At 35.6% G+C, this 24,589-nt stretch overlaps 1 protein-coding gene across 2 annotated transcripts in view; it reads right to left on the bottom strand.

The window, feature by feature from the left end:
• Xrn2 (5'-3' exoribonuclease 2) overlaps positions 1-24,589 on the bottom strand; it is a 63,752-nt gene that overhangs the window by 14,173 nt on the left and 24,990 nt on the right. For both annotated transcript variants that reach the window (XM_052183824.1, XM_052183825.1), the window contains 10 exons: positions 22,734-22,869; positions 21,302-21,409; positions 21,136-21,225; positions 20,516-20,588; positions 15,015-15,098; positions 13,377-13,474; positions 12,677-12,756; positions 11,033-11,089; positions 1,301-1,369; positions 1,081-1,212 (listed from right to left, as the gene is read on the bottom strand). In XM_052183824.1, coding sequence (XP_052039784.1) covers positions 1,081-1,212; positions 1,301-1,369; positions 11,033-11,089; positions 12,677-12,756; positions 13,377-13,474; positions 15,015-15,098; positions 20,516-20,588; positions 21,136-21,225; positions 21,302-21,409; positions 22,734-22,869 — 927 coding nt within the window. The remainder of the gene's footprint in view (positions 1-1,080; positions 1,213-1,300; positions 1,370-11,032; positions 11,090-12,676; positions 12,757-13,376; positions 13,475-15,014; positions 15,099-20,515; positions 20,589-21,135; positions 21,226-21,301; positions 21,410-22,733; positions 22,870-24,589) is intronic.

The following is a 24,589-nucleotide window of genomic DNA, read 5'->3' as shown; positions in this document are numbered from 1 at the left end:
AGGAAGCTTAGAAAATGGAGACTGAATTCTACTCTTAACCTCTAACCACCATTTTCTATTATTTAATATATAAATTACATGCTGCCAGAGACTTTCTGCCTGAATTATCTTTTCATTCTTCAGATCTCATATTAATATCAAAATACCTATAAATGGGTTATCATTTTAATTCCTGAATTATGAGTTATTAACATTTCCTCCATCAATTGCTTTGAGACAGGGTCTTGCTTTGTAACCTGAGCTGACTCCCCCCTGTGGTCTTCCAGAGCTTTCCAGGTTCTATAGGCGTTTGCCACCACACCCATCCCAGGCCATCCTTTTTTATCCCAGCCTGAACTTTCATTGTTTTAAAGTCCTCTAAAGACAGTTTCTTCTATAGCTAGGAAAAAGACAATTCAACAGGTAATAAGGGTAAAAGATAAAACCCACAAATTTATATAGGAAATACAGACGATCAAATAAACATTATCTTAACTGGCAGAAAACTGCCAATGCAAACAATGACATATTACCTTTCATGCATAGGTAAAGAAAAATTTAAGAGCCTGGTATCTTTGTTTTAATTATTTATTTTATTAATGTATTGATTAACATTTTATAAGGATACTCTTGTAACAATACATGACAAATCCAAACCTTCTTGACAGTTAAGAAAATATTTCATCCCTTTATTAGAAACTAGAAAAAAGCCTGTTGAGAGAATAGACTCTTCATGCAACATATAATCAATACATAAAGAAATATAGAAGTGATTAACTTCTTCTAAAATGAAGAAGTTAATCAGCACTCTGAAGGCAGAGCCAAATGGGTCTCCGGATGTTAAAAGTCACTTTGGTCTATAGTGAATTCCAGGCCAGCTAGGGCTACGAAGAGATACTTGTCTGAGTAGCGAAAGAGACAGAGAGAGATAGACAGGAGAAGGGAAAAGATGATTATTAAAACCACTAATATAGAAACCAAGTGGTTGTACTGTGTAGTCTCTTAAATATCTGTAGCAGAAATACTGACTTGTTTATGGAATAACTCAAGAAAATGACAACAAAAACCCCATAATATACAAACAGGAATGACACAACTCACCCTAAAGTTCTAAAGGCTGCCTGGTCCAGGTGAACAGGCCGCCGGTCCCGGTTAAAACCAAGTTGAGGTTTCCATTGCCGCCCATTGCTGGATTTTTCCCAGTCACCAGGTTTCAGAACTGCTGCTGGTTTTCTGGCCATTTAAAAATACACTATTTAGGATACAGGGATGAACACTGCCATAAAGCACATGTCTTAGGTAGGTAGTTTACTGTTGTTACCTTGCTCCTGGAAGCATTACAGCTTTAAAAACATAATCTTCAGCAAACTGTGGATCTTTAAAATTAATACTGAAAGAGAATTATGAAAAATTTAATGATTTGATGGTGTCACTGGTTTTAATTTTCAAGGAAACAAAGACACTAAACAAAGATGTCTAAACAGAATAACTAAAATTGAAAACTGTCCAAATTGTTATCTTAGACAATGATTTTGTTAAATGGTTAAATATCTTCCTTACCAAACTACCTCTGATCTCTATTGCATTGTCTTCAGGTAACTTTCTCTATAGAAAGAGCCAGGTTCTAGATAACTTACTGTAAATGATCACAGAAAAATAATAATAAGACATTTTCCCAATTCTTAAGAATTTCCAGTATAATACTGGAAAAAGCTGAGAAATTTTATAACAAAATATAAAATGTATATACAAATTAACAACTGTGCTAGATAGTTTTATGGCAACCTGACACAAGCAACAGTCATCTGAGAGGAGAGAACCTCAGTTAAAAAAAATGCCTCCATAAGATCAGGCTACAGCAAGCCTGTGGGGCATTTTCATAATTAGTGACTGATGGGAAAAGACCCAGCCTACCAAGGTTGGTGCCAATACTGAGCTGGTAGTCCTGGGTTCTATAAGAAAGTAGGCTGAGTAAGCCAGAAAGCAGCACTCCTCCATGCCTCTCCATCAGCTCCTGCTCCCAAGTTCCTGTCCTTTTTGAATTCCTGTCCTAACTCCTTCGGATGCTGAACAGAGACATGAAGTATAAATGAAATAGCCCCTTTCTCCCCACGATGCTTTGATCATGGTGTTTCATCACAGCAATACAAACCCAAGACAGCAACTTGTGGGGGGAAACAAACTTGAGAACTTCACTAAACGTCACTACTAGAACCACACACCCTGATCTTGGTTAACACTTAATGCTATACTGAATAGTTCAATTAAATTCCCTTTCTGGTGGTGGTAGGTGTATATACCTAGCCCCCTAAATTGTTAGGTATATGTCCAAGTCTTCCTTCTGACTCAGCAATGGCCATTCTAGAAGTTTACTTATATATTAGGTTTATACTAAAGAATGCCATTCAGCATATTGTAATTTATAATCTAAATGTGCGAGTTACAACTTGTTGAAGAAACAAAGTTCATCCTCAGAACACGTAAAAAAAAGTAACAAAATATGACATGGGTAAAATATATACACAATAGAGCAAACATGTTTCATTTATTATTTTTCTCTGTGTAATCATCTTCTTGTCAATCCTCTTTTTTTTCTTTTTCTTTCTTTTTTTTTTTGGGGGGGGGGTGGAGACAGGGTTTCTCTGTGTAGCCCTGGCTGTCCTGGAACTGATTCTGTAGACCAGGCTGGTCTCGAACTCAGAAATCCGCCTGCCTCTGTCTCTGCCTTCCAAGTGCTGGGATTAAAAGCATGTGCCACCACCGCCCAGCGCAATTTAATATTTTTTCCAAATTACTCTTATGATTGCAGCTGTTATAGTCAGTAATTTTTATTTTTTTTTTACTGAATCATTTAGTTGACATTTTCAGTCAGCTAATTCTTTTCTTTCTTATTCAGTAACACCATTTTTACAACTAGGGTCCATGTGTTACAGAAAAAATTACCTATAGTGAGACTTCAATTGAGACTTCAATTTCAATTTTAAATACACAAATCACTCAAAATAAAAATGGCCACAAGCACAAGAACCCACCGAACAATCCTTCATTAGTCAGTTGGTTCATCTTCTATCCTGCCGTTTACTCACACTATCTTTATCCCTGGTGTGTCTTACTGGGCAAGGTACAAGGACAAAACAGGAACAGCAATAAAATGGCTCAGACTATTGTGCTGAATGCAGACATTATGTATTTGTTTTCACCAAGGCATTGCAAACACAAGGAGGGAAAAGCTGCTATCTATACCCTCTGGTACTCAGTCTCACGGCAGCTATCTTGTTTCAGTAGGTTTCCACTCTGTCACGTTGCCAATTATACCCACACTGGGGTGTCAGTGTGAACACAGACTGATGAGGCATCAAGGCTATCTCCCCTCAACTGAGAAATAATGTTTCAAAGTTGTTTTATAAATAAGGAGAGTAGACATGCAATAAAAGACACAGAACAAATGACAAGTTAAGGCTGTGTGTGCACCTGCCTCCTATAAACAAAGGTATGCATGAACGAGGGAGGGGAAGGGGACATGGGAATTCTATTATCAAGGGACCAAGGAAAACACACAAGGAGCTGCAATTTAAGGTACAATAAATAAGACTAATTATGGAATGGTAGAAAAAGATATTGCAGAAATCTACAAAACACCTGAAATTAAAGCCAATCTTACTCAAACCATTCCAAAGGACTGAAAAAGGAGACTATGTCAAAATTTATTCTATGAAGCTAGGATTAATCAGACATCAAATTACACAAAGACATTGACAACACAAAACTAACATACAAACCAGTATTTCTAATGAACACATATATAAAAATTATCAACAAAATCGTGTCAGCACATCAAAAATATCAAACATCATGACCGTAGGATTTACTCAGAGATGCAAGAGCATTCTTACAAGTCAATGAAGGTAGTGTCTTTGGGATGGTTTGAATATGTAATATCCTTCATATATTCATGATTTGAATGTTGATCACTAGATGGTAACACCATTTGTGAAGGTTGTAGAAACCAGGAGGCGCCCTGCCCTGGAGGAAGCATGTCACTGGGGGAGCAGGTCCTTGTGAATATGCATTTACGGCTACTTCCCTGCAACAGTCTGTTTCCTGGTTAGTCATGAAGTAAAACAACTCTCCTCTGCTACACAGTTGATTATCATAATGCTTTGCCCAAGTTACTGAGACCAAACAATGGTGGCCCAAACTGTTTAAACTGTAAGTTCAAATAGTCTATCCTCTTGTTTCAGGGACTCTATCATAACAATAACAAAGTAATTAATGCAGCAGTACTCTAACAAAGTGAAAAGCAAAACAGTATGATCCTCTTAATAAAAGCATCCAATAAAATCCAACATTCTTTCATGATAAAAACTCTCAGTACGTTAGGCATACCAGAAAAATATGTCAGCATAACAAAGGCTATATATGAAAAAGCACAAACAACTTTAAGCTTTAAAGGGAAAAGTTTGAATGTTTCCTCTGATAGAAAAATACAAGGATCACCATTCCTATCTAACATAATTTTGGTATGGTAATGAAGTAAAATGAAGTGATAAAGGACATCCAAAGTGGAAAAAATCATAAGGCAGTTTAATTTACTGTTGTCAGATTATATGCTCTTATATAAAGAATTCCCTGAAGACTACCAAAAAACCAATGGAATTGATTAAATTTAGTAAAGATACAGGATACAAAAATCAACACACACACATATACACACACACACACACACACACACACACACACATCCCTCTCCTCCCAATTAGTAACAAATTCTTGCTGTAAAAGAAATCTTAAAAAGCAGTCTCATATGGCTAAAGAAATGGCTCAGCAGTTAAAGGCTCACACTTGCTCTGTGCTCACACCAGGCAGCTCACAACCACTGTATGGTTACAGAAGATCCAACACCCCCTTCTAACATCCTCAGGTACTTGCACAAACATTCAAGCACACACACACAAAAAGCATTTTTTAGAGGCTGTACCATCCACAATATTCAACATTTTAACAGGGAAGAGGTGCCGGGCAGTGGTGGCACATGCCTTTAATTACAGCACTTGGGAGGCAGAAGCAGGTGGATTTCTGAGTTTGAGGCCAGCCTGGTCTACAGAGAGAGTTCTAGGACAGCTAGGGCTACACAGAGAAACCCTATTGGGGGGGGGGGGCGGGGGCAAGGAGGGGAGGGACTAGGAATAAATTAAACTAAAAAGTGAAATACATATCTGCTATCAAAATTATGACAGTAAGAAAAAGTTCATATGATATACAAAAAGCTAGAAATATATCCCAAGCTCAAGAAATTGAGCCATTAATAGTTACAATGTTCATATTACCAAAATCAGTTTAAAAGTATAAAGCAATAACCATGAAACTACAAATACCATTCTTCATAATATTATGAAGAATAATCACATAATCAACATGGGACCCACAGCAAATAAAGCACCTCGAACAAAAACAAACAAAGCTGACATACCACAGATTTTGACTTCAAAATACAAATGCAGAAACCAGCAGACCATGACAGAAATTCCAGAAATTAATTTGTGTTTTCACAGCCAACTGAGTTTGACAAAGGCATCAAGAATATACAATGCTCAACAAAGAATGTTGGGGAAATGTATATACACATGCAGAAAAATAAAAGTTAGACACCATGTTTCACCTTAAACAACTCAAAAGATACAAATATATGGCCAGTGATTATAAAACTATGAGAATGAGAACAGGAAAAATACTTCAGGATTTAGAGTAGGCAAGGATTATTTATAGAAGTATATGCAGATTAGGAATCAGACAGAAGCTACCCAGAATAAGTAATGAAATGTCAAAATTTAAAGGCTATTAGACATCTCTCAAAAGACAAGACAAATGGTCAGCAATTATATGAGGGAAACTGAATTACAAGTCAGCAAGGAATTCAAATCAACCAGAAGTCGTTCCAATCCAGTATAACAGCTTAACTATTAAAAAGACAAAAAAATAACAAGTGTTCATGAGGCTATAGAAAGGGGATTTTTAAAATTGGTTAATTTTGAAAATGGTAGGCTCACTTCACAGCTGCTGCATTGTTCTGTGGTCTGTGAATTTAGGATCTCATTTTTTAAAAGTAATCTTTACCTATTTCAATTCCTCACATATTTTCCCTTTTCTAGTAGGTTTAATTACTGGTCACTACATACACAACCCAACTGGCAATAAACTTTTGTTCTTCCTGCCTGAGCTTCCAAAGTACTCTGGGTGGAAAAGGAACTCTCACATACTGTGGGAATATATCATAACCCCATTATAGAAAAAGTTTTACAATTCTAAAAAAAAAAAAAAACTCTAAAAGACACAATGCCTATAAGGCAATCCCACTGCCACATATATAACTAAAAGAAACAAAAAGACTGCTGCATCTCCACATCTACTTCAGCAATATTCTCAATAAACAAGATACAGTCACTAAGATGGCCTTGTACAAATAATGATAAAGAAATGTGGTACATACAGTGGTATAATTGCATTTATAGGGAATTTTTAAAATTGTGATGTGCACAGCCCCAAAAAAAGTATCACCTGCTGTACACTTACAAGTAAACCCAAGTCAAATGTTTCAATTAAGATGTGTTTTAAAGGGAACAGAGACATTGTCTTCTTCCCAAGACCAAAGAAAAACTTAATTTAATGGAATTAGTCCTTCTCAACAGATCTAAAAGAACTGTATACCCTACAAAAATAATGTGAGTACTTACTGAATTCTCCCAAAGAACACACAACAAATGTCTAAAGTCTCAAGTCTTTATTCTCATATGGAGAAAACCTAGACAGTTTAGGCAAGAGCTTTGACTAGGCATTTGAGATAATATGGAGGCACCTGGAATGTGGAGATGAAACCAAAATGATGTTCAAATTCAAATGATAGGCTGAGATGCAAACGTATCAACAAGTTACCTGTGGAATGACCTGACACTAGAAAAATGAAGAAAACAAGCAAAAGAACAAGCTCCTGAGGAAGAGAAAATAGTTCTGGGTATGAAAGATCATTTCCTCTTACTCTGTAGACCAGGCTGGCCTCAAACTCAAAGAGATCTCCCTGCCTCTACCTCCTAAGTGCTGGGAATAAAGGTGTCTATCACCATGCCCTTATTGAGATAACAATAAGATTTAGTTAAGAGCTCAAACTAACATTTGGGAAAAGAGATTCACTTATTTACCAAAAATATGCAATTTACTTTATGCACCACTCCTGTGTTTAAAATGTCCATCTTCCATATTTATGCTTTGAAGGAAAAAAATTTCGAACCAATAAAAAAAAAATCTCCAAGCTTCTGTCAGAAGCACACCCACACAATAATTCTTATATTTAAGATACTATAAATCATTTATAAAAAGAAAAAGTGCCCGGCGGCGGTGGTGGAGCACACCTGTAATCCCAGCACTCTGGGAGGCAGAGGCAGGCGGATTTCTGAGTTCGAGGCCAGCCTGGTCTACAGAGTGAGTTCCAGGACAGCCAGGACTACACAGAGAAACCAAATCCAAAAAAGCAAAAAAAAAAAAAAAAAAAAAAAAATAATTAAAGTAATTTTTTTCTCTCTAATTCAGAGGGCAAAGATATCTTAAAGACTATATCATTTTTTTTCTTTGAATACCTGAGGCCATAATAAAAATAGTCTTACTCCTAAAGTTAAAGACTTTTACAATTTTAAATAATTCCTAAAACTGTACCAATGTAGTAACATTAGCCACAAACTTATTTCCTAAAGCAAAAACACCTATTAGGCAAGACCCAAAAAAGAAAATAAAATCTATTACAGCTCAAAAGCCTTTTAAAAGAACATTTCATCTATTGATTTACTGATTTATTTATGCAGCAGTACACATGCTGTTGTGGCGCAAGTGAGAAGGGCAGAGACAGCTTGTAGGAGTTATCTGGTTCTCTACTTCTATGTGGGCTTCAGAGACTGAACTCAGTGCACCAGGTTGATAGCAAGCCTGCTGAAATATCTCTGGCTACGGATAATCTTTTCTACATGCCCAAACATTTAAGATTCCTTCACTTCTCTCAGGTTTATTATTTTTTAATTATTCAAGTAGAACACTGAAGAAAAACATACAGATGGCAACCTATAATCTCCACAACCAGAAACAGAAACCAGCTGTGCACAATTTATCTAGAAAGAGAAAGCAGCAACACTAAAAAAAGTAGAGGAGCACCTGGACCCCTCACTTAAGTCCAAGGAAAAGGAGTCAGTATACAAATGGCCTGTGGCAGAAGGGCTATAGATCTATATGGTAGAAGCCCTGCCACGGGCCTTAAACAAAAGCGCTTTTATAAACCAGGCCAGCCTACAGACTCAATAGGCTGCTTAGCCAAGTCAGAGAACTATGTTCAGATTTACACTGTTCCGTGCAATTCTATGCACCTGATGATATTTGCACCAGCTTTTACCAACAACAGATGTAACCACGCTGACTGAACATTGGTTTCTCCCTACCAGCTGTATAACACAGCTGTATAACCAGTGTATAACACACTCCTAACTTGCCAGTTATATTTCTCTCATTTTAACTGTGCCTCACAAATGTGATACAGGTGAAATAAAAGTATAAATCCTAAATATCTTTGAAAAAAAGGCAACTAGCACTTTTATTTGTATACGAGATAAGATACTATAGATGCATGACATCGCTTCTGACTTAGTTCATTTTAAGAATTATTCTGAGGAGCTGTCAAATGGTGCAGAGGGTAAAGGCACTTACTACATAAACCTGACAATCTGAATTTAATCTCTGGAACCCACATAATGGTGGAAGATGCAATTCCACATAGCTGTCTCTGACAAACACATGTGCTTGCACAACCTCCCTCTCCCACCTCTCTCTCTCTGCACTCACCATGTACCTGAATGTCTGATAATAAATTTTAAAACAAAAAGAAATTATTCTGACAAATGCTATTTCAAAATTACTATTTAAGAATGGTAGCACTCTTTTCAAAGCAAGGATAAAACTCCAAATGACAAACTCCATTTTTATTCTTCCTTTCCCTACATACTCTGTGACTGACACTAAACCAGTAGGGCAATGCAAACTATTCCTGCAGGGAAGTTTTGATGATTCACACACTTGACATTTTAAAGCACTTAAAGATTTTGCAGAATTGAGACATTCTATCAGGAGAGGTTATCTAGTTCAGTGTCCTACAAAGGACTGTAGGCAGTGTCAGCTAAACCCTCCCCAGTGTTTTCCACCATCCAATCTGCTGCTGAGTGTGTATTCCACTTCTTTCAGGCTTCTGATTCGCAGGTACCTATCTGCCAGCTGTGTGCCTTATAAATACTGTGGTAATCACTACATTAAAAATTCCATTTACATGCAATCTAATTTAAAAAACAAACAACCCTTCCTGAAGAGATGAACTTGAAGTACCCTAGAAATTTGTCTTTCTCAATACTAAAGATAAGACCAGATATGACATGAACCAATCCAAAGTCAATCTGAGGAAAGAACTTCTCAAGCAGGGAAGGAGACACTGACTAGAAGGTTGTATTTTTTGATCTTTATTTATCAAAGAAATGTAACTGCAACTTGCACATGTACACACACACACACACACACACACACACCATTGCAGAAAACTGGATCATGGTATCAACACCATCTCTCAGATAAAATGCTGAAAATCACATTGAAAGATAAAAATTAGCTCAAGTTTTCCACAAATCTTTACAAAATTAACTCAAGAATTTCCATGGTTGGCGTTAAGCTTTCAATATATAGCTGAATTTGCACCTAGATCTTGGATTTGTAAACTCATTCGTATCAAACAATATAATGCCCTTCAGGTTCAGAAACAATGAACCAGTAGAGAAGTATCTATCACCCCAAAATACTGCAGGACTCATCCACTGATCTGTAACTCTCCTCTGAAAAAGTTCTCTTTCCTAATTAGAAGCTTGAGTAGAATTAACTATTTCTAGAGGGCTAGGTAGTAAGGTCTTTGAAAAATGAAGAAAACCCAGCTAGTATGAACAAAACTGTGACAATTCAAAAAGAAAACTAGTGCAATTAACTGGTCTGAAACACCAATGAGTGACAGAGATACCACAGGTTAATGCAGTGTCTACAATAAATGTGGCCGAGCCAGACTGTTTGTGATGGGCTTATGAGCATGGCTTTAAATCTGTACTTCACCCTTAACAAAAGAACATGAAGACAGAGAGTGAGAACAAAGTGTATAAAGAGGAACAGAAAAAAAGTATGAACACACACACACACACACACACACACACACACACACGACCTTTTAGAATGGCAATTAGCTACTAATTAAATCCATTTAGGCCAGCAATTAAAGTGGTTACATTTTGCAATGAAGATTTTTAATTAAAATCCAAAATACTTCCTGAAAGTATAAGCAATTTTAACAATGGGTCAGGGAAAAAGATTAAGAATTATCATGTATTTACCAAATCCTTAAATGTATTTGTTTTAGTTTTGTCTAAATGATAACAGCATAAATTCTGGCAATAAGATTTGCAATTATACCACAACAAAAAGCAGAGTGTTGACTTTTATTTACAGCAATTAAATGTTATTTTTTACTCAATGGAAAATGCCAAAGTAAAAGATAAATTTCCCAGCTAATCTTAAGTAAAATATACTACATAATATTTTCATTTTGTAATTCTGCAGAACTACAATTATAGTATTGTAATAATTATAATGAGTAAGGCAGTGTAAGCCACTGGGGCACAAAGGTCTGTCGGCTTCTGTATGACATGCTACTCACAAACCCTATTGCTACCTCCCACTTTTCTAATCCTGAAAGAATCAGAGGTTGTCAGGGGAAACCAGAAAACAGATAAGCACGCTTGTTAAATCAGTAACCTTAACAATATACATAATTTAAAGTCAAGAGGCTCTGCTCTGAGGTCTGCAACACAAGGACTCTCAATCTCAAAGAACTGTGAATTAACACTGCCATTTCCTTGTAAATTAAAGATCCGTTAAAATTCACTTGTAAACTCTAGGCTATGCCCTGGATGAATGCTCTAAATTCTAGAAAACTTACCTGACTGCAGTGTTCTGTGTCAGATCCCGTAACATGGGCACAGGGGAACATACTGTTCTAAAGAGAAACAAGAAAAATCACCTGTGTGCACACTCAAACTCTGTGGGCAAGACAGACATCCTGTTTGTCAGGCTTTTGAAAAAAAATAAGTCATTAAAAGGTACTAATCAAAACAAATACCTTTATAAGATGATCCAGTTTATTATAAGTGAAAGCAATTATGGGCCGGGGTTTGTATTAGAATCTGTAAGATAGGACAGCCAAAGACACTTCCCCTTCCCTGATTAATCCAAAGGGGGCAGGAAGAGATTAGCCAATAATAATAATAAAATAATAAAAAAATGTGAATGGGAGCTGGAGAAAGGGCTCAGCAGTTAAGAGCAAACACTGATCTTCTGAAAGACCCACATTTAGTTGTCAGCACCCATGTTGAGAGGCTCAGAACCTCCTATAATTCCAGGTTAGGATATTCTGATGCCTTCTTCAGGCCTGCACAACTATGTGCACTCACACGTACTTAGCCACACACAGATAAAAATTCACATGAGTAAAAAGGATTTAAAAAAAAAAAGAGTTTAGGAAAAAAAGGCCAATCTCACTAGTAACTGGAGAAATACAACTGTAAACCATAAGAAATCAGTAAAAAGATTAACAAAAAGTTATGATGTCTCAGTATCAATATCTCTTACAAACTACCATTTACTATTATTATGATACTATAATATATAAATATGATACTACATTGTAGACACTTGGAAATACTGAACACACTCTATGATTATTAAGTCCCCTCTTGAATATATGCCCTAAGTAACTGTCTAAAAACTCATGTCTCAGAAGTCTTTTACATTCTTGAAAATTATGCAGTGGAGCTGGGGAAATAATTCAGTCAGTAAACTGCTATAGAATATAAAGACCTAAGTTCTAATCCCCAGCACCATGTAAGAACTGAACAAAGCAATCTGCCCTCGTAATACTAGGGCCGAGAAGGTAGAAACAGGAGGGTCTCAGGTACTTGCTGGCCAGCGAGTATAGCCAGTATGACAGCTCCAGGATCAAAGACAGACAATACATCTCAAAAAAAGAAAATGAAATAAAAAGGTAAAGAGTAAATGAGGCAGCCATCCAATATAGCTGTCTAGTTTCTAAATGAATGAATATATGTACACACTTGTATACACACACACACACACACACCCACAGAGGGAAAAATTATGAAGAATTTTGAAGTACTTTTATGCTGACTATAACTATCTGTCTATTAAAAATTTTTTGAAGTACTAAATTAGCATAAATAATATTTCAATGTAAAACAACTTTACAAAGTCAATCTAAAAGAAATAAAAGAAACATTGCTACACTTTTAAAATCTAAAAATCTGGCTTATTTCAGTTGTCTTTTCTGTTTCTTATCCTACATCTTGCCTCTAAACACACTGTATATTCAAGAAAAGAATGGAAAAAGCAAGTGACATTGGAATAGGAGTAGCATTGATACCAGCTCTGACTGTGCAGGTACCTTAGTTTCAGGAACCCAGAAAGCCCCACAGAAGGCAGCAAAGCTGCCAGGTGCTAAAGCAGGCCTTATCTGAAGTTCAGCAGAATTTGTTCTAATTTACTCACTCAAATTCAAGTGGATACTTACTGGTCTGGAAGAATGGCTTCTTCATCCAAAGAAAACATCCCTTGAATCCCATGACACAATTCAGGTGGCACATTAACTGGCTGTGAAAAAACACATTTCTATACTATAACTGAAAGAATGGATCACAAGGACGCAATAGAGATCTGTGTGCCTTCTCTTAGGTTCACATACGTTAGGACTGTAATTCAGAAAAGCCAAACTAAGGGGACGGAGCAAACAAACTGAAGACAGATGTTACCAGCAGGTGAGCTGATAAACAAAGAGTGGCATTTGCTTCTTATTGAAAGTTCATCAGTCATTATAAAAAATGATATTTTGGTCATGCCTACAACATGGATGAACTTTAACATGCTATGTAAAATGAGGTAGTCCAATGAGGATTCATACCATTGGAGTCCTATTACATAAGGTTCCAAAAATAAGCAAACTCACAGAGGAAGATAAATACTTGGCTCTGTGGGATCACAGAATGGGGAGATGCTGTTTAATAGTGTCTAATGGGTAGAATTTCTGTGTGGATAAAAGAAAAAATTCTACAGATAGACACTGGTACTAGCTGTACAATGGCATAAATAGACTCTGTTACAAAATTTTATACTTAGAAAAGTTAAGGGTAAATTATCTCTCTCTCACACACACATACAACCAGTAACTTGTATAACTTGCGTATTCCTAATTATTAAACAAACTAATGCCATACCTCTGTGGAACCTGTCTGATACAGCTCTAAAATGAAGTCGCGTAGTGGATGAAGTTTTCCCACAAACAAAACATCACTTCCAAGACTATTTCTCCTGTCTAAATAAAAAAGCATAAGACCACAGTCAAGCAAGTATATCTAATAACACTTATCTTTATAAAGCTATAGCAAAAGAAAACCTATATCCTAAAACTAATTCAGCATGACAAACAAACTTAAATGTATGATGTGTGGCTCTATGGAGGAAATACTATTCCGAAATGAGTTTTGACAATGAGTAAACCTAAGAAAAAGGTCATTGCTAAGACATACTTGGATGCATTGCCTGAAAAAGGACAAGATTTTCTTAGTTATAAAGTAGTGGCCTTCTTGAGACATAAACATTCTCTAAGGAAATATAAACAGTCACAAAGATGAATCAATAGTTTCTTAAATTTGTTATATTGATATTATATAAATTTTTCAAAACTGAGTTCAGCTTGACAATTTCCACAATCTAAATACTCTGCCATAATTATAAGATGCTACTCTTTATGCAGAATAACATTTCAAGTTAGCCCTCTAGGAGTAAATGCTTGTTTCACTCAACTCTTTCAAGAAGAGTTAATCCCTTGAATGATAATAGGAAGAAAGCAGATGGAGAGAACAAGGAATGCCTTCCTAAGAGGCAGTAGTACATGTATGGATGTCACTAAGGATCAAAAAGTCAAAGGGGATTCTTTTTTTAATTAACCTAGGAATGTTTATTTCCTTCTTAGTTCTTCAAGGACCAGTCATTGTTCTATAGTGTCTTGTTTAATCTCCACAAGTTTATGGAGGCTCTACGGTTTCTCTTACTGTTGATTTATAGCCTTATTCCTGGAAGATCGACAAAATACAAGGAATTATTTCTATCTCCCTTCATTTGTTAAAACCTGGCTTGTATCCTAATATATAACCTATTTTAAAGATAGTTCCATGGTCTACTAAGAAGTAAGTATAATCTGTAGTCTGGATGGGATTAATAGCCTATAAATTATCTGCTCAATCCATTTGATCTAGGATGTCATTTAATTCAGATATTTTTTGTCAGGATTGCTGGGGCTAATCTGTGACCTTATCTTTAGCAGTACTCATTCGATCAAACTAAATGCACTTGTGTTGAGGGTTTAGAATATGAACATCCTCAATGATTGTTCTTTAATCAGTATAAAGTGCAGACTTTCATGTTTCCACTAGTTTTGGCTTAATATGTATATTGTTAGACATAATACCAGTTTGTTCCTAGAATATCTCAAGAGATATTCTTTTTTTTTTTGAGGGTCTCATCTTGTAGCCCAAGCTGAACTTTAACTTTCAGCAATCCTCTTGCCTAAGCCCCCTCAGTGCTGGAATAAAAGGATTATGCCACCCAAGCCCAGATGAACTGTTAATCTTTAATGAATCTAGTAAATCTTTTGAATTAAAAAATGACAATTATTTAGTACTCAATTTACAGATAAGAGATTAAGAAGGAAAGTTAATATCTATTATAAAAAAGTAAATCAACAATTTATACTTCCTATATGAGAAAGTTTCCAAATGGAAAAAAGTCTAATTTTACACAGAAATGAAGTCTATGTTGGACAGACTCTACATTGACCAAGTGGGCAGTCTTACTCTCTTCTGGAGTGAGGTCTGGGTAAACCTCTTCTAGAGCCGCTCGAAGCCTTCGCTCATCCACAAATGGCAACAGAGCAACACCTGTAGAAAACAATGAACCATTTGATCATTACAATCATTTGATTTCAGTTCATTCATGCAAATTTACATTCTAGTAAAGTATCTATTGACATAAAGACATTTGGAACTGAACTCTGTCATGCAGCCAAAACTCAGATATAAATATTTTTATATGTGATGGTAATGAGAAAAATGTCCCCATATTTTTCATACTTACTAATGCCCTCAGGCCAACTACTGACTCATCTTCCTGGAGCCTGAGCTTGTCCTTTGGTCCTTCCTGATGCTTTGTAAAATGATGTGTCATTTACCTAACATACCCAGGAGTTCTATTTCTCAAAAGGTCCCTTTAATTTCCAAGTTTCCATAATACTCTTTATAATTAATCTGATTAATTTGCATGCTAACATTCTTTAGAGCTTTGCCTAAATAACTTACTACTAGTTGGAGCAGAATAGACTGTTCATGTGGGGGCTGGAAATGGCCCCCAGAGTGTGCCAAGTTAAAGGCATTATTTTACTTGAGCCTATAGTTACCGTTTTCAGAGAAGCTTATCACTAATATGGTGTCTATTATAATACTAAAAAAAAAAAGTTACTGAACCACATCTTTGTTCTGCTAGAATACAGAAAAAATAGTATTTGGGGTAAATAAAACTTAAAGATAAGTAACAACAACAAATGTGAAATAGAACTAAACAATTCTTTAAAAAGCACCACTCCAAACTACTGTATTTAAAAAATTTAAGAAATTAAAAGGCTTCCAAAGCAGACCTTACTAACTTAGTTATATTATTTTCTCAGTAAAGAAGATTTTGATTTTACTGCTATGAAAGAATTTAAGTTCTGATATAAATTCTGTGTCTAAAAGAAATGATCTCAAAATTACCAGCACCTATTATCTAGACAAGGCTAATTCAATTATTAGCAAACACAGGGAAAGGAGTTGTTCAAATTTTATTCAGTCATACACTTGGGAGAAATGGACCAACAAATACCTAAATCATTATTTATCTTTTATTTCTACCCATTTGACTTAGGATTTAAAGAAAGCTCTGTAAGGATTTCCTATAACAAAACTTTCCTATAATATTAATTCCAGAAGATGAAACTAATCAGGAAACAGCTTGCAGTGCCACTGACAGTAATAAAATCACCAAGGAACAAGTCACCTTTGTTGCCTAGAGCAAAAAGAAATGGTTAACAGTAGTGAGCTGGTAGTAAACACGAGAAGAACTCATCCTAGACCACTGTGGTCCGGGCACTACCTCATCAAATCCTCTCTCATTCATCCCAAACCAGGTCAGGCAGTGGTTATTGTCAGATAACAGTCACTTCAGGAAAGCTCTTCTAGAATCAGACTCCCTAGGTTTAGATCTTAGTTTTGTCATAATGAAACTTTGACAAAATACTTAAGTTGTCGGTTCATATATAAAACATAAAGAAATCAAAATTATTACATATGTAAATAGTATAAAATCACAATATTACATATGTAAATTGTATAAAACCACAATACTACTAATAAATTATATATAATATTTTCAAAGTACAAACAATCAAAAATGTTTTTTGTTTTTTTAAAAAAGTGACCAGCTACATTTCTCTTCCTATCATTTTAAGGTATAATCAACCCAGGTAAATGCTTTACCAAGTAATATATTAACATTGCTTCCAGTAAGTTTTAAAGTTGTGTTATAAACTAGATTTCTTTCTTTCTTTTCTTTTGAATTTGGTTTTTTTTTTGTTTGTTTGTTTTTCCCGAGACAGGGTTTCTCTGTATAGCCCTGGCTGTCCTGGAACTCACTCTGTAGACCAGGCTGGCTTAACTCAGAAATCTGCCTGCCTCTGCCTCCCAGAGTGCTGGGATTACAGGTGTGCACCACCACCGTCCGGCATAAACTATATTTCTTAAAAGTACTAAATTTGACAACATTTTTGTACTATGGTTGGAATATAACTGAAACATTAATGTAATTTGATACATTAACTATAAAAAAAATAGTAAGAAACTGACATTTAAGCCATCCTAAAACATAAACTTTCTAAGATACCCTGTGAAGGTTCATCTTCACCATCAACTTGACTGGCTTTGGAGACTCCTGGGAGATACCCCTTTGGGTATATGTGTAAAGGTGTTTCCACTGAGGAGAGAGGAAGACCCCTGAATGTGGGAAGCTCTCTCTTACTAGGAAGCACCCAATAACAAGAAGAGGAACTGGCATTCATCTTCTCCTTTCTGACTTCAGCGATAGTAACCAGACACCTGTTTTACCCCTGCTTTCCCATGCCCTCCCCTGGGCTAGGCTCAGTCCCTGAAGGCACGAGCCACAATACGCCCTTCCTTTCTTAGGCTGCTTTTGTCAAGGATTTTGTCACAGTGATTAAGTAATTAATACAGTCCCAAAATACCCTAGAAAAATCCTTGGATGGAATTGGTCTGATGCTGCTTGTATTCAAACGCTAAATTCCGTACCCCAAAACTTTGTTGCTCCCCCAAAAGGAGATCCTCAAGAATGAGGAGATCTTCACATATACCAGTTTTTGTTGTATAAACTTCCCCTCAAGTCATCCCTGGTTAATAAAGATTTCTACAGCCTGGGCTAGGCAGAAGAGAAGAGGCAGAGCAAAGGTTCCTAGGCATGGGATCTCAGGCAGGGACCATTAGAAAGGAGAGGAAGAAGAAGGCACCATGGGTAGGTAGATTGTTTAAGTGCATGATTATGAAGGTTGGCTTGCTGGATAGGGGTATCCCAGGGAAACATGTTAAATAATATCTCAGTGATTTAGACAGGAAAGTAGACAAAATGCCATAAATGGATGATAGCTGCCCAACTCTAGTGTTTTAAGGCTTATTATATATCTACGGTCATTGTCTTTTATTTTGGAACTATATGGTCTAAAAAAAACAATCACCAAAATAATATTTACCATAACAAATCCTGACTGCCTACTAAGCAAGAATAAAGTTTCCAACTTCATAAAACATGTAACTCATTAATACAGAATGGTACTGGAATAAAGCCTGACACAAAGACTGGATTAATAGCCTCAAAAATAACCACATGATTTGCAACAAAGAGTACCAACAGAAAAAAAAAAACCTTTTTAACAGCTGGTTCATAGAAAAGTAGATATCCACATATGAATGAATGAGTCTGGATCCTTATATGATATACAAATATTAAGTCAAAATAAGACTGAAAATTAAAATGTAAAAGCAAAAATTACAAAAAGTTTTAGAAAATAGGCGAAAGTTCACAATACTAGACTTGGCAAATGATTTCCTGGATACACAAAGACAAGCTAAACAGAAAAAGCAGGGCTCCAAAAGTTACATCATAATAGAGGAAAAAGATAACCCACAGAATTTAAGGAAATATACAAAAATCATTATCAAATGTTTAAAGGCTATAAACTTTAATGCAACTAAAACCCAACAACCTAAAGGATTTAACTAGGATTTCTTTAAAGATATAAATGCCCCAAAGGCACATGAAAACAAGTTCACTATCATTATCACAGGGAAATGTAAATTAAAGAAAGCTATTGTGAGTTACCATTTCATAGTTGTCATAGTAGCTCAAAAAAACCCAAAATCAACAACAAAAAAATCCAGAAAAATATTGGCAAGGATATTAAGAAATTATAGGGCAATACCAGAACAGGGAAGTGGGAAGGGGGGAATGGGGGAACAGGGGGAGGTAAGAGGGCAAAAAGAAATTCAAACCACTGGGCATTATTTTATCTTCTTCCTAAAATTACTATATTGAGAAGATTTATCACTGACACAAATACTATAATAACTATGAAAACTTAAGTTGGCAAGCAATCTGTATGTTTATATATTTAAATATTTACTTGTTTATTTAGTAAACCTAAGCAAGCATTAAATTACGTACTTAATAAACACAAATATATTTACTTATTAATTAATTTATTTTAATTAGTCCTCCATTTTCCTACACTGCTTCTCTTTAATTAAATCATCCTCTACAAAGTTCCTTCAAAAGCCTTTGGAGACAAATCCATTTACATGTGACCAAAGCACATCTTAAATAGCCCCAATATGTTGGAAGCATTTTTCAATATCATTATATTAAAGTAATAAGAAATTATCACTATTATTTGAACCAAAAGGTAACCCCCAATTACAGTATGTTTTTTGTTGTTGTTGGCTTGGGGCAGGGGAGGGGTGCTGTGAGGTTTCTGGGAATCAAATGCACTTGTGCATGCCAGGTAAATAATCTCCCACTGAGCTACTTCTTAGCCCTTCGATCTGTAAACTGATGACACACCCCTCTGTCTCACAATTCCAAGTTTAGTATCCTAAAAAAAGAGTACAGCAGAAAAAGTGTCAGAGGAGAATTTGGTGAGCAAGTTTTTCTTACTGTCTGTTGTTATATTCAATGACCAACTTTGGTTGAGCAGTGACTGACATCTTAAATTTAGTGTAAATGTTTAAATCACCTTTTCCACATTATCTATTCACAGAAGGAAATGTAAAAAACAGGCAAAACAGAAAATGCCAACTGTTAAGTTTCTACTATATTTTTTACAAGTTTCCATAACCCCAAATAGGCATGACTATGTTTTTCTTTCTTAGCAGTTTTGAAAGGTAGCAATGGGTTACTGATTGAAGAAAAAGTCACGAAGAACACTAGACCTGCAACTTTAACCTATTTCAATAAGTTGCTATTTACCATCTTTTACTATTAAAATTACTATTGATCACTGACAATCATTGTACTGGCTGGTTTTGTGTGTCAACTGATACAAACTGGAATTATCACAGAGAAAGGAGCTTCAGTTGAAGAAATGCGTTCATGAGATCCAGCTGTAAGACATTTCTCAATTAGTGATCAAAGGGGGAGGGCCCCTTTTGAGTGGTACCATCCCTGGGCTGGTAGTCTTGGGTTCTATAAGAGAGCAAGCTGAGCAAGCCAGGGGAAGCAAGCCAGTAAGTAACATCCCTCCATGGCCTCTGCATCAGCTCCTGCTTCCTGACCTGCTTGAGTTCCAGTCCTGACATGCTTTGGTGTTGAACAGCAGTATGGAAGTGTAAGCTGAATAAACCTTTTCCACCCCAACTTGCTTCTTGGTCATGATGTTTGTGCAGGAATAGAAACCCTAATATAATCATGGATTGAATATTTAGATCTACTTTTCACATATACTTATGAAAGTATAGTTTCCAGAATTCTTCTATCCTGTAAGTCCTGATTGATCATCTTTATTAAAAACTGTAAACAAACAAGGTGATGGCGATGCACATTTTTAGCCCCAGAACTCAGAAGACAGAGGCAGATCTCTGAGATTGGAGCCAATATGGTCCAAAGAAGGAGTTCTAGGACAGCCAAGGGTACACAGAGAAACACCCCAACCCCCCCCACAAAAAAACAAAACAAAACAAAAAAAGAAATAATATCTAAATTTTACCTTGCCATGCATACTTCTTCCCATTCAAATCAATAGCAAAATCTTCAGGATAGAAGTCAATTATACTGGAATCCTGTTTCAGGAAGAAAGTAAAAGAATCAAAAAGAAAAGCTACATACCTTGTCTCAAAAAATATGAAATAACTTTAAACAAAGAAAAGGAGTTTTAGTTACTCAACATTTCCTACTTCCTGGCTGGGTCTCAATATTTAACTAGCGAAAAAGAACAAGCTTAGAGTTAATTTTAGGTAAGTCAGATAGTCTGTTTGAAGCTGTTATAGGGATGAAACAAATAAAAATCATTATGCAGGATGTGATAACTCACAACTTTAATTCTAGTACTGGGGAGTCAGAGGTGTGAGTTCAAGGCCAGCCTTGAACAGAAAAGTTCCAGGGCTACATAGTAATTTCCTGTCTCAAAATAATAACATGTAGATTGAAAACAAATCGGTTTTGTTTACTGGGTAGGAAACTCAGAGGCAAAGAAAGTACAGAATACCACATTATGCAGTGAAAAGTATATAGAGCACATTCTTTCCGTATTTCAGCTTTTTAAAACCATGACATGCAAAGTCAACTCTGACTAATGTTACTAACACACTTGAAAACACTAACACTTACAGGGTCACTCATGAGCTTCCGCCATGATGGAGGTAGAAAGTTACCACTTGCAGCTGGAAAAACCCCCATTAGTTGTTCCAGTGGTTTAAACTGCAAGAGAGAGAAAGGTTAAAGACTTCCAATTATCAAATTCAAATTCCTACTTTTTCACTGACTTGAAGCTTACCGGTTTTGTGCCTTTTTCAAATTCAGAAGACATGTCTGCAATTCCTTCAAAGTCTGAGGCAAATGGTGCATAATGGAATGGATAATACCACTTCCAGGAAGCACAGCCCTAAAATCATTAATGACAATTAAAAGCAAAATACTCTTAATGATGAACATGGTAAAAAAAAAAAAAAAAAAGACTATGACTATCAGTCTATAATATCTTATTTGTAAAATATGATTTCTGGCATATACTCCATTCAATTAATTTTTCTGAGATCAAAATATTGTTTAACTGTCTGCTTCATAGCAGTGGTTCCTTTATTTAAAAAATATCGTAAACTTTCTTGAATAATTAGTAGTCAATATCAAACTTTACATTTACAAATACAAATTCATTAAGATATTTATCCTTAAAATATATTTGATGACATTTCTTTCCAATTTCAGAGCTTCTGTCACTGAATAAAACAAAACACAGTTTTCACCTGATATTTTATTGAACAGGTAGTAGTAGTTAAGAACATCAACAGTAGTTGAGACTCAACCAACCAAAATTTACTATTATACTTCCATGTCGCAACTTTCTCTTGACTATAAATACACTAAAATCAAAACAAAAGTAAGTACTGATCATGGAAAAAGAGAAACCTTTCTAGTGTGCTGTAAAACAAAAAGGAAGATCTTTCCACCACTACCCAGTGCACTGGACACACTGACCCAATTCACCTATCCTCAGGTGATACCAAACTTAAGTTTATTCTCTTCTTTAAGATGAAACCAGATACTGTCCCTCAGTGTTACAATCTTCTATGTGTCTACCTAATCTTTCACCAATCTGGCATCTTGATAAAACAAAAGGTTCAAGTCAGATACAGACCAGTTCAATTAATATTCATCTCATGTAAAATCATAGTAATATAAGAGAATTGTTACAATCAAATTCCTTTCAAATTTTTATTGGTACGCAACACACTGCATCCTTTCTTTAGTTAGTGACTGTCAAATGCCCAATTAGTTTTAAACTCCCTTTTTTTTAATGCTTGTTTTTCAAGACAGGGTTTCTCTGTGTAGCCCTGGCTGTCCTCAAACTTAGAAATCCACCTGCTTCTGCCTCCCAAATCCTGGGATTAAAGGCATGCACCACCACTGCCCAGTTATTTTTAAATTCTTTAAACATACAAACCAAAACCCAGTTAAACTTTAGTAATATTAAAGACCAACTCAAATACTGTGATCCTTAAACGCAACAGACCCAAGTTTTATTGACTAATTCCTAAGAAACTTCCAAGTCTTTACAAATATTACTCATGGTAATAATTTTTAGTAGAAAGTTTAAAACTACAAGTGTAGGTTTTATCTAAGGATATTCAATTATAGGTACAATTATATAAATGACTGGTTTTTAAAATGATTAGCCAAAAACTTAGGAGGAAAACTACTTTTGATACCTGGTAATAATATCGAAGAACCCAGCACAGTCCTTCAACATAGGACTGAACAACCTTACGTCGGAATTTCTCATCAGCTGCATCTACATCAAATTTGTTCTTGTAGTATCGTTGTTTCCAACCAGCTTCCCACAACCTAAACCAGGTAAAGTAATTTTACATTTAATTAATACATCTCTGACCATAGACTGTCTACTGATTCCCAAACTAAATCAATTTATGTTTAATATCTAAGGGAAATTGAAGAAACTGAACAAAAAAGCTATCAGATTCATTAACTTTCTAATTACTCCATTTTCAGCATTATCAACTTAAAGATAATTAAACAACAGAAACCCAAACACTGACTCTGGTAACTATATTATGAAAATACATTTTAAAAAGAGAGGATAATCATTCATTGAGCAAATACATGATACTTGTCTGTGCCAATTTTAATACTGCTTTCCGTATTTGCTTTAATTGTGCAATGATTCTAAAACTATATTCTAAGATTAAAATATTGAATATATTTTGTATTTCAAAGTTCTTATTAATATATTAAATGGTTTGAGTTAAGTTATTAAGTAATTTTTAAAGTGGTATTTTAATTGTTAATAATGCATAAAACAATCTAGGGAGCGGGCAAAGATTGTGCACATAATTTTTCTCTCTATTCTTGTTTGTCTATTCCTCTTTCAACTAAGAGTTCTGATGCCTTACTAGGAGACAGAGATTTATTTCTACATTGTCTCTATTTCTCCTCACTTATGTTCTGGTATAACCTATAAGCAGTCACTTATTATCGTAAACAATGAAAAAACAGAATCACATTTTATGTTTATGTATCTGAATGTACAACTAAACACCACATGCATGTTTCATGACCACAAGCACTGGATCTCCTGGAATTGGGAGTTACAGAATGGTTGCTAGCTGCCACAAAGTACTGGGATTCAAACCCAGGCCCTCCCTCTGCAGGAGCAGCCCATGCTCTTAATGTCTAATCTTTCTCTCTCAGCCCATAAATTGTTACCCAATGGATTTTTTTTGTATCTTTATTTTCTAAGATGTAGGTACTTTATCCAAAGAACAAGAAAAAAGCTAAAGAACACTTTTTGAAAATCAAAACTGGCCAAGAGCATCAAGTCATTCTCCATTAAGGACTTTTGTGCAAGTCTCAAACTTTAACAAAGTAACAGTCAAGAACACACTAATCTCCCAAACCACCTACCAAAACTAGAGACACAGAAATAGAAGATATGGCCTCTACTCTAACTCTACTGTTTTACATAAAAATATAAATGAAACAAATGCCAAAAGCCTCAATCATTTAATTGAAGAACAGTTCTGCCTTAATTATCCCAAGCACCAGTATTAAACAATAAATTACTGAATAAATCAAATTATCTATTAAATCAGTGTTTGTCATGATGGCTACATAATAAACAAAAAACAATCTAGTTAGGTAAGATATCACACGCCTTTAATCCCAGAATTCAGAAGCAGAAGCAGGCAAATCCCTGGCAGTTCAAGACCAACCTGGTCTACAAAGCAAGTCCCATGCAAACCAAAGTTAGACAGTAAGATCTTGCCTTTAAAAAGAGGGAAGGGTTCCTGAGAGACAGCTCAGAGGTTAGGAGCACTGGCTGCTCTTCTGGAAGACTCAGATTTATATCCCAGCACCCAACAACCACCTGTAACTCCAATTTCAGGGGACCTGACAACCTTTTCTGGCCTCTCCAGGGACCAGGCACACACATGGTACACGTATATACATGTATATACACAGATATACATCCACGTTAAAACACATTAAGGAAAAAAAAAATCAAAGAAAATTGAAATTTTTTAGGATTAAAAACCCAGAGGGACAG

The sequence above is a fragment of the Apodemus sylvaticus genome, chromosome 5 (assembly GCF_947179515.1).
Source record: "Apodemus sylvaticus chromosome 5, mApoSyl1.1, whole genome shotgun sequence".
Classification (NCBI taxonomy): Eukaryota; Metazoa; Chordata; class Mammalia; order Rodentia; family Muridae; genus Apodemus; species Apodemus sylvaticus.
Note: the sequence above shows the minus strand (reverse complement) of the source record. Positions and strands in the feature narration are given on the sequence as shown.